The 11,044-nt window shown below is 48.3% G+C and overlaps 1 protein-coding gene across 1 annotated transcript in view; it reads right to left on the reverse strand.

The window, feature by feature from the left end:
* robo1 (roundabout, axon guidance receptor, homolog 1 (Drosophila)) overlaps nucleotides 1-6,378 on the reverse strand; it is an 88,958-nt gene extending 82,580 nt beyond the window's left edge. The window contains exons 1-2 of the mRNA XM_088379981.1: nucleotides 6,133-6,378; nucleotides 613-737 (exon numbers count right to left, since the gene is read on the reverse strand). Of these exons, the coding sequence (XP_088236107.1) occupies nucleotides 613-700 (88 nt within the window). The 5' untranslated portion in view covers nucleotides 701-737; nucleotides 6,133-6,378. The remainder of the gene's footprint in view (nucleotides 1-612; nucleotides 738-6,132) is intronic.
* Nucleotides 6,379-11,044: the final 4,666 nt, after the last annotated feature.

Here is an 11,044-nt window from a genome sequence, read left to right on the forward strand (position 1 = left end):
GAGCTTCGGGCTGCACGGACAGATGCCAAAAGGCCGACTTTCTTGCTTCATTTTTCTGCCTTTCCTTTCAAATTGGATCGACGACCTTCAGCTATCAGCGCCGTCGATAGCGCTGACTCGGCGAGGGGAAAGGAGTCAATGAGACGTATGAAGTCACGTCGGCATTAACGCCAAATGGCACTTTAGCGGCGCCGTGTGTGTTTAGCTTGTCGGCAACAAGCCTCTGATGGTCCAAAGTGTTAAACATGGCTCTGATGGAACGTTTCTGCACGCCTTCGCCCGCCGGCTACGTTTTGGCAGCTTGGGTTATAAACTTCACCTGGCCGAGTCTCACACAATCGCTCCGGTAATTTCAAAAGGTCAGCGCGGCTTCCGTGTAATTCGAGTCTCTCGCTGCCGTCGTATTAAGCACATATTTAATCAGCCTCGGGCCAAGGGAGCTGGCGAGCTGAATAGCGAGCGCCAAGCAATGCAAGTCAGGAATTTGAACGAAATTTAAAGCTAAAGCTAAGGCTACCGTGTTCGATAGGAATTATCCGAACAGAACATTGCCCAGTCCAGTGTCCCGCCCGCACTTCCCAGTCAGACAAAGCAAGATGGCGGCCGTCTTACCTGCTACAATGGGAGCCTCCTGGCAGCGCACCAGCTCCAGCAGGACCATAGCCAGGAGAGGCGTGGCCTTCAAGCGTGTAAGGCGCATGCTGCCGCTCACTTTGACGCCATCCCTGGGCACGGGTCTGCGACACAAAAAACATACGGCGCATCAAGAAGGGCCACAGACCAATATGGATTTTTGACGTCTATATTCTTCAATGGTGGCGAATGAGCTAATCGCCGTCTTGTCTCGGCCGAATCCCAGCCGAAATAAATGGAGCCCAATTTTGCGGATCGGCCATCTGTGGAACAACTTGTTCCCCCCCATGTTTGAGCGCACGCGGCCGCCTCCTCGTCTGCGTGCTCCGCCCCGCTTGAATATGCGCTCTGATTTTCTCATTGGAGCCACTCGCCCACGCGTGACGCACTCTCCAATTGCATATTCCGCAAGTGTCACGGCATACTTGTTTGAAAGGCCACTTTGTAGGCCCAAGCATGGCTAGCAATGCTAAGGCTCACTCAGAAGCAAACGCAGGCTTGAGTTTGGATTTTGAAAGCCAGCACTGTGTTGAAACGGCAATTTGCGCCACAGCTTGCTTTTGAGTGCAAAGGTGAGGCGGGGCGTCGGGTCGCCGCGCGTCCCCATACACGACCATCCGTCTTGCGGCGAGCGTGATCCGTGACGAATTAAAAGCCGATTATTTCCCGCGGGGACGGCGCCGGGCGGTGATGGATGAGCGGGACGGCGGGCGCCGAGCGAGCGGCGGCTTAAGTGGCTCCCATCTAGCCTGATCGGAATAAAGGCCGGGCGGCTCGACGGGACAGATGGACGACTCTTTGATTTTTGGCGGGGCGTTCTTGTTATCGCGTGTTTAGCATTGCCGCGCGCAGCAAACACGCAGCATCAATCACTTGACTTCCCCCAATGACACGAGAAACACGTGAAGGGCGCAGGGAAAGCCAAAGCCTAAGCCCAGCGCCGAAGCCCAATTTCAAAACACTTGGAAGCCGAAATTGAATGCCAACGCTCTTGACAGTGTTTGCAGCAACTTCATCTGCATCAGCAAGTGCAAACCTGTCCAAAAGGGTGCTTCAAAAAGGCAAAACGAGGGAAATAAAATAAAGTAAAAGAAACGAAAACAAGAGGGAAAAAAAATAAAGAAAAATAAAGAAAAGAAAAATAAAGAAAAGAAAAGAAAAGAAAAGAGGGAAAAAATAAAGAAAAAAATAATAAAATAAAGAAAAGAAAAATACTTGGGGACCTGGAAGCACACCGCTTGAATCTGTATTCGTCTTCTTCCTTTCAGATGCTAAAATATGGACACGAGTACTTTGGTCATCTCCGTGTGTAATTACCAATCCCGAGCAGAGCATCTCGCTATTCCATTCCAAATAAGCACGTTCTTCTCATTAGCTCGCCCAATTAAAAAGCGGATACAAAAAGATTACAGAGGCCGCGCTTGATTAGCGTGCTGACAGACAGCGAGCGAGCAGCGCACCAATTAAAGGGGACACACTTGAGTTTGTTCATCATCACTAACTAGTTTTATTGCGGCAGCGGCCTGCGTGAAATCCCACCAGCGGGTCCGTTTCGGGACTTTGGCTGGGCCTCCCAAAGCAAACAGAACAAACATTTTGCTTTCAAACACTCATTGAAACCATAACCTTGTCTTCAAACATTATTAGAACCCGAGTTTCGAACCTTCGTCCTAAATTGACGACTCAACCCAGGCTTGAAACCTTAACCCTATGTTGGAATAAAAAGCAAAAGCTGAATTTTAAAAGCTTTTTTCAAAATGGGCACGTCTCCTCAATCCAGCGAGCGTGTTGTCTGTCAACAGCCATTTTGTTTTCTTTTTTTTTTGTGTCAGGAAATCAAAAGAACACATGCTGAGGGTCCCTCCCACGCCTAACGTGTTATTTCCTGGCACGGCCGCCCTCCTCTCAAGCGCGAGCGGCAAAGTCAAATTGGCAATTACCGCCGTGCGCCGCCGCCGCATTGTTTGTTTAGCGCTGTAAATTGGCCTTTGCCTGATGCACCTGCAACACTTTAGCATGAGCGACGGGGGGATGAGGATGGAATATTCTTATGAGCAACGTTCATCTGATTCTTCTTCATTAAACGTGTTAATTTGTTGTCAGAGCCTCCGGAGACGAGACCTTTGGGTCGAGGGACAGCTCTAGAATGCTACGCTAAGCGCTTCATGTGACATGTCTGAAATTTTGAGAGACATGAGAGGTCATATTGTTCCCGTTTCAAACCTGCTTCAAAATTCAACTTTGAAACCTTTATGCCGCGGCTTCTAAATGGAAGGACAAGTCGCACAAAACTACCAACACAGCGGGGGTGGGTGGGTGGGGGGGGGCAACCTTGACACACTCATCCGTCTTACTTACACTGTAGTCACAACTACTACGCACGCACGCACACACAACTGCAGCAGTACATTAAAGGAGCTCAATGGAGCGGAGATGCAAATACGGTGATGGGGGGTTCAATCCATTCCCAAAGAGTAAAAACCGTACTCACTCCTCCTCAGGCTGAAGGAAAAAAAACGCTATGTGAGCTCATCAAACACTGCAGCCATGGTGAAGGCAACATCTGCTTTTTTGCACATCCTCACACACCAAGAAACGAATCTGTGGAGGACCATCAGCATCGACCGCACCAGCGTGAATAACAATGTGTACCTGTAGCTAATTAAAGGGGATACACAGTGGCCACTATCATCAAGCAAAGTCACACACACACACCACACACACACGCAAAGTTGAGTGCGGCCTTGACATGGCAGTTTCAAAAAGTTTGAATCTGATATTTTGTTTCAAATTCAACACTTCAAGTCATTGTGCTGGATGGCTTCGTTTCTGCGTCAGGTCAGCTCTGCTCCACTTTCTGCACGGGGCACACACACGTTTTTATCTCCCACATCAAAGTACACAGCTGAGCATGCACAAAGTTGACACGCCGGCAGAAAGAATGCTAATATGGCCTCTGAAAGCAGACAGGATAACCTTGAGTCACGATTTTTGTTTTTCTTTTTGGATGGCACCTATAGCACGAAAAGCGCATATATTGGCGACGTCAAGAAACAATCTCAAGTGCGGCGGGTGACATCAAAAGGAATAAGAAGACGAGAATATAGATTCCAGCATAGAGCCAACGTTGAAAACATACAAATGAGAAAATAAAGCAAGATCAGAAAATAAGGAGGAAAAACACCAGCGGGTAAACAGCTCAATGCCTCCAGTCCCCCCCCGCCGGGATGCAAGCTGTGTGAGGAATTTAAAAGCTGCTAAATAATGCAGCCAGCCACAAGGAACACAAAATCAGAGACAAAACATCCTCAAATTCAACAAATGACAGATTTTTGCATACCTTGATTATGTCAGGCTTGCAAAAACAAATGCCATGTTCAACAGACGCACATAGTGTTGAAATCAATTGCTTTGAACAATTGCGGAATGGAGTAAGGAAGGCGTTCGCGAGCTGCTGATGGTCTCTGGAGGAGTTTGTCAACAGATGCCCCAGGCGGCTGACAGCAGGTGTGCAAAACAAAGAGGGGGGGGGGGGGATTTGTCAGAGAGGCCCAGCCGCAGTAAAAAAAAAAAAAAAACATTTAAAAATTGCGCTAAATGCAAGAGCAGGCAGGTAGCAGGTGTCGGAATGCATGTCAGCCATGTTGGTGGCGACCGCCGCAATCCGAGCGCCTTCAGATCAAAACGCTCATGCTAGCTAGCGCTATTTTGTCTCTCATCCCCGGCATCCAGCCTTTTTACTTTTTTGATCCTCGAGGTTCTTCATCTTCGAGTTAAGTGCGGCACTCTGCCTGCCTCTTTGAGTTTCGTAACACTGGAACTCCTTCCTGGAGAAGTCTTAAGCCGCCATCTTTTGATCATCGACTTTAGTAGTTTGCCAGCGTGTGGCACTTGTCACGATACTTGGCGCCGCGCGTGACAAATTGGCATTCAAATGAAAGACAAACAATCCGGGCCAATTGGAAAATTATTTTCCAAAACTCAAGGCCCGTCTCAAGTGTTGACACCAAATGTTTGTTTACCGGCGGCAAGCTACGTCCCGTCGGGCTCGTGACTTAACGGCGCGAAGGTCTCTCCCTCGGTGAGAATCGAAAGCCGCAGTTACACATGCTAATCGGCTCGGGCGCCGTGTCGACCTGTCGGGAAAGGCTCTCCGGGGTCCCTGTGGACGTGACTAATTGACTCGCCGGCACGGCTGACTGACACGCCGTTCCCGGGCTGTAATAATAGCGTGTCGTGCGAGAATGATGGCGACAAGCCGGCGGCGGGTTGATCCCCCGACCTCGCGGTCCACGGGGGGGAGACGGCGCATGAGCCGGCCGGCCTGCTCCTCAATCAAAGATGCTGGCAGGACATTGATAGAAACAATAAAAGAGGAATCAATCGGCGGCGGCCTGCGGGCATTTTGGACACCTTGAGTGACTTCCTCTGTCATTCTCCGCCTAGACACGATGCTATTGTTGCCACATGACCTTTGCGCCTGGAGAATAAAAAGCTAGCAACTATCTGGCCTCCGTGTCACAAAATCGGGAGGTGCAAATGAAAAAGAAGCTTGGCTTTGTTTGCAAGGGCGCTTACACAAAATGTTTTGCTTTTTAACACTTTGGGTACTTTTGGGTTCTTGCCATTTGCTGGAAGAGGAGGACTGGGGATTGTCGGGGCGCCCTTGAGGGTGACGCTGGTGTACACGTCTTACTCAGCGTCTGGTTGCTGTTGTGTTTTTTTCTTTTTGACCAAGTATTCACTAATCCTGTTAGATGGAAATCTATTAAGGTTCCGCCTTTAGGCTGCCACACACAAGTATTTGCCGATAAGCACCCCATAATAGCAAACTCGCCCCCTCCCCTCCCTTCGCCTCGCCTCACATCGCTTGCCCTGCTCTCACATGAGCACAGGCGCTCTCCGGATGAGGCAGCTTTAGCCAGACGAGCGAGCGGGCAGTGAGGTGTGACCGCAACTCGGCTTACAAAAGAGGAATTTCTTTTCCATTTCCAAAAACTCTCCTGCCAAATTGGGTCTTACATTTTTAACTTAGGGAATCTGATTCATTGCGTGTGGTGCTAAAGTAAATTAAACCAAACAATCAAATTCTACAAGAGGGGAGAAATTACATTGAGGTTGTTTTTTCATTAAGCACAAAAGAATAACCAGTAAAGAAATCCCCAGGGAAAAAAGTGTGCACGCAAATAAATAAATAAATAAATAAATAAATAAATAAATAAATAAATAAATAAATGTTTGTCAAAGTTTTAGTTCCAGCTACGAGTATAACGACTGCAAAGCCTCCTTTGTTGCACACGCGTGAGAAAGTTTCAGCACCACGGAGAGCGCTCGATGCCATCAGCCAGTCAAACACGTCCGTCTTTCAACTTCACATCCACGCGTAGCGACCAGTCAAGCAAGAAGCGACTCTCAAGCGCACGCGGTCGCCATGTGCCGCGAATTCCGCCTTTTAACGTGCGTAAAAAGGCGCATGCACCCATTCATTCACTCACTCACCCGTCCAAAACGCACTGCGTCCGCCTCCTCCTCGTTCACAAGGCGAACTCATCCATCGCCGGGAAACTTTTCTGATCGTCTTGGCTCATGCTCGCATCCAAAAAGGTACCGAGATCATTTGGAGGATGCGGACGGAGGGGAATGCGCAATCCTGCCGGTATGGTAGGCTACGGCGCGCGTGCCCGCACGCTCTGTGGTTACACACGGGAAGTATCCTTACAAGGAGAAGAACTCAAAAAAAAAAAAAGGAGAAGGAGGGGAGGAGGAGAAAGTATCCTGGACTGGGTGTCTGATGCTTGTGCCGCGGTGGCAATACTGGACAGCAGCAGAGGAGCAACAGAGGAGCAGCAGAGCGTGCGCGCTCGAGTCGCCCTGCAGGCAGAAGAAGCGTCAGCGAGCCTCCCTGCTGGGTCCTAAAGCGGCAAGCGGACAACACGTGCTACAACTCGCTTGCAAATTGCCAAGCACACTGCAACCACAGAGGTGGAAAAAGAATACCCACCCACTGAATGAACAATTCATCACCATCCGAAATACTAGCAGAGAAGAAAGGCTATCAATCTTTTATTAGTACCGTTATTATTATTTTTATACATTTATTTATTTATTTATTTTTAATTCGTTATTTTTATTTATTTATTTTATTTTATTTGGACTATTATTGTAAACTAAATAATTTGAGAAACTACTACTATTAATAATAAAAAGGAACAGACTGCTATGGACATAAAAGTGGAACAGAATATGCAAATGACACGCAATTACTTATCATATCGTGTTGACTTCCCTCACGGGGATCCCATTAATCACAATCAGCACTGAGCACAATAGATATTCAACGGCGGCAAATAGAAATAGAAACTCCGTGATTGGAAATCCTTCCCGATGGCTTATAAGGTCCGTGTGTGCGTGTGCGTTCGTGCACGTGCTGCAGATGATGAGTTTGAGCTGGATAGGCGTTCCCCGCAGACGTGACCCCTCTTCCCCCTTGCGGCCACTGCAGACAAGCCTGTTAAAATGCACCCGGGGATGAGGAGAAAGCTAAAAGACCCAGAAGCTGCTCAATGTCTTTGAAAACGGCCATCGTTTGGGGAGGGGAGGGGGGGAGCACTCGCTTGTCCTCATATGGAAATACATGAGAAATGCCAGCGTAGTGCAAGAAAAGGCCGGCTTCTGATGGCTATGAATTGGAAAGCACTTGAAGTGATTCAAGGGCATGATGGAAGTCACAAATGCATGTGTGGACATTCAAAATTCTTCTTCTTCAATCACCAATGATGGCTGACAGCCAGGCGGACTTCCAAAAGAGCCCAATCAGCAAAAATTGCAGCATTGTTTTCACCTTCTGTTTTGGGGCTGTGTTTTCTCATGCAGGTGGAAGGGGGGGGGGGTCGGTTAATGGCCTGCCCGCCCGGAGCCCGAGTTTGATTTGTTTTATCGCCTTTACGTTCACAAGCTGTCGTCTGCATTGCGACTTCGCAGACGCCTGCGAAAAAACAGGAACTGTTCCGTTTTTTTTCTTGATGCAGACAATAGCTTGGAGGAACACTTTGGAGAAGTTGAGCGTGTTAAGAACCAGATGGTCGGCGAGCAAAAGCAGAAGGATGAGCCGAGCATCTTGGATTGAATGAAGACAAAACTGGGATGGCATTTGCGCTTTTCAAGTGTCAAGAAAAACAAATTCTTGCACATCTCCAAATGCAATTGAAGAAAATCAATTAGCACGTCCGTCGCGGCTCTTGCTAACGACCGCCTTTGTGGCTCAAACATCTGGCGTCACCTGCTCCATGCAGAAGGTCACAACAGGATGACGGCAAAAAAGTTATTTTAAATGTCGACATCCAGCTGCATACAGTAGCTAATAGCTTCCAGTATTGGAAGTTAATTGCTGGCAGAAATGATCATGCTTGTCCAAAGAAATTAGCATCAAGCCGCCAAGAAGACACCTTTTCACAAATTCATTTCTTTTTTTTTTTTTGACAGGGGCGAGGGCGGCCACTTGTAATCTAACGCATGAACCTCTCTCGCTCCAAGTGGAGCCGAGGGACTGCCCCTCCTCCCCCCCACGAGGTAATATCGCCCCCTCCATCCCACCCACATCCCAGTTCCAATTTCAGTAGCCAAGGAAAGAGCAAGAGGCAGAGCGAGACGAACAAAGATGCCCGTACGAAGGAAGCCATTTCCTGAAATTTGAACACAAGTAGTGCCGCGACGCACGCAAAGAAAATCACAAAGAGGATCCTTTACATTCTACAAAAACGATAAATATTACTGCAACTAAGTATTGAAGCCGCGTGTATTACACTTCCCCCTGGTGGCCTGGGCGTACACTACAAGGAACAGCAGAATGTCAATTGAATGGAAGCACAAAATGGTGATGCCAGATCTGCTTGGTTCATATGAAAAAGAGACGTGATGTTGTCCTTAAAGCACATTAACAGCTTGTGGAGAGGCTGCTCACATGCATTATGGAGGTTTCTTGATGGAGGTGAGCGCGGGTTAGAGCAGAGATTGAAGTGGCGGCCAACGGGTGCTTATCTGCGCCACAATCACTTGTGGACCAAATCGCCGCCCGCCCATTGATGGAGTGAAGATGAAGGACGAGGAGAAGAAATGGTTATCGATCGACGTCAGCTTTATCGGCTCAAGCCCCGACGAGCAAACGGTGGCGGCGACCGCCCGATTAGAGCACGCCTCGACTCGATTCTCCTTTGGAGGCCGATTGGGTTCCGACTCCCATTTTGTTTTTATAGCTGGCCTTGAAACATGTCAAGGTTAGCAATTGACCTTCATTAGTTTATTCACTGCCATTGACGCATATAGACGTCAAAGTTGTAGTTTATCTGGGCTGCCAGATTTTGACGTCTATATGCGTCAATGGCAGTGAATGAGTTAAATATAGAAAAAAATTGAGACGCATGTACACTGGGCCGAATGGACGTTTGCTTCCAGTTTGGGCCCCAGCCCTTCCGTCTCGCCAAGGAGATATATGCAAATCTTATTGCCTTGTAATTTCATTGTGTTGCTATTTGTTTTTTATTTTTTATTTTCTGATCCCGCGTAGGGCTTATTAATCACGTTTGGCTCATAACATAACATTTTATGATCATTCAATAAACGAAATAAAGGGGCGCCGTGGGAGACGTACGCGTCGGGGTGTTCTAATGAGGCTCCGCATCGCACTTCTGGCAGGTCCCCAGACGCGCGTGCACACGTATATCACCCCATAAACAAGCCAGTGGGTGCGCCCTAATAAAAAAAGAGCGCCTCTGCAGATCCATGAAAATGATGCATGCGCCCCACCTTTTCCCTAATTGGAAGATGGAGACGTATCTAATCGCACGCATCAGACCTCTAACAAGATGCCTGCCGCCATCCGTTGATGAACTTTGCCATCAAAATGTCCGAGAATGGTCACCATTCGCTAGGCCACGCCCCCAATCAGTCACGGGCCAATCACAGAAGATTTTACAAGCTATTTAAAAGACTCGGCCAGGACATCAGAATGAGACGCGAAAGAAGAACGGAGGGAGGAAAATGTGTCAGGAGCACACTTGACATGCTTTGTCACACTTTGTGCATCATTTTCAGGTTTTTGCGTAACATGCTGATGTCAGACTTTGTCATCTCTGTGCTTCTTTTCTGTAGTTACTCTCACTAATTGTCATTTGTCATTTTTCCGCACCGTTTCGCTTTGTCACTTTTTCCACTCTGCGCTTATTTTCCCGACTTTCTAACAAGCCTTATTTCGTTTCAGAAAAAAAAAAAAAAAGAATCGAGACGCTACTTAGCAGCTCGACATTCACATCGCAAAAAGCTTTAGCGTTCCACGTTTCACTTTGACACGCTGGACGTCAAAAAGCAAGCGGAAAATGGTCTTTTTGCACGAATCCCCGGTAAAAGTGCTTTTTGCGCATTTCCCCAGCACGTATCGACGGCGTTGCTTATCTATATGCTAATGCAGGCGAGCTGCGTGTCTCATTTGACTGTTTCATCTTTCTCCGTCTGCTCATTACAAGAGCTCGGCGCCGGGCAAACACCTCCTGCGTATCTCGATAAGACCATTAGGATGGAGGAGGCGTACTCCTATTCTTCCCGACCCAAAAACAAAAAGGGGGGGTTATCTGGAAAAGAGCAAGCCCACCTGCTCCGACTCGCAGCCATTCGTCATTTTGGCCCGGCGATAATCTCGGCCCGATTATTAGAGACGCGCTAAAGGGACGGCGCAAAGCAGTTGGAAGGGAAGCAAAATCGGGTTTTGGAGCGAGAGGGCCCATTTGGCCCGTGAGGCGGTTGGCGCCGTGCGGCTGTTGGGGCGGGGGTACTCGGGTCTGCTTAGCGTCCAGTCATTGTCCGGCAAGGAACAGCACAAAGGCACGACGTCAACGCAAACGAGCCTGCGTTAAAGTCGATGCCATGACGTCCTGCTTATCCAAAAATTCAGCTCCATCCTGTGCTTCTTTTTCAGACTTGCACAAGATTCATGTTTTATCAGGTCCCAGACTGCGCTTCTTTTTCAGGATCATATGATCGGATTGCTTTTTTCCCCAACTGTTAGACTTTGTGATTCATTTTCGGGTCTTTTCTTTTTCTGGCTTTTGCGCGCCTGCCACTTGAACTTGCGCTTGCCTTTAAGGCATTTGTGGAGCGTACTGATGTCACTTTCAGACTTGGTGCCTCTTTTTCAGATTTGTGGCCTCCCGCTTGTGACTTTAGTTCGGTCGTGCATAGCGGTCAGAATGGCATCTAAGTTTCCCGGCGGCTTGTTTTGACCGTTTTATCGAAGCGCGCCGAACGAGCGGCCGTGAATCATCGACGTTTCTAAAATAGCTTGGCGCTTTATTGATGGCCTCCCTCCCCTTCCGCACAACTGACTCCTAAAGCCCCTTTTTCCACACAACCGCGACGGCAA

Source organism: Syngnathus floridae, chromosome 7 (genome assembly GCF_059516105.1).
Source record: "Syngnathus floridae isolate MCC-2025c chromosome 7, RoL_Sflo_1.0, whole genome shotgun sequence".
NCBI lineage: Eukaryota > Metazoa > Chordata > Actinopteri > Syngnathiformes > Syngnathidae > Syngnathus > Syngnathus floridae.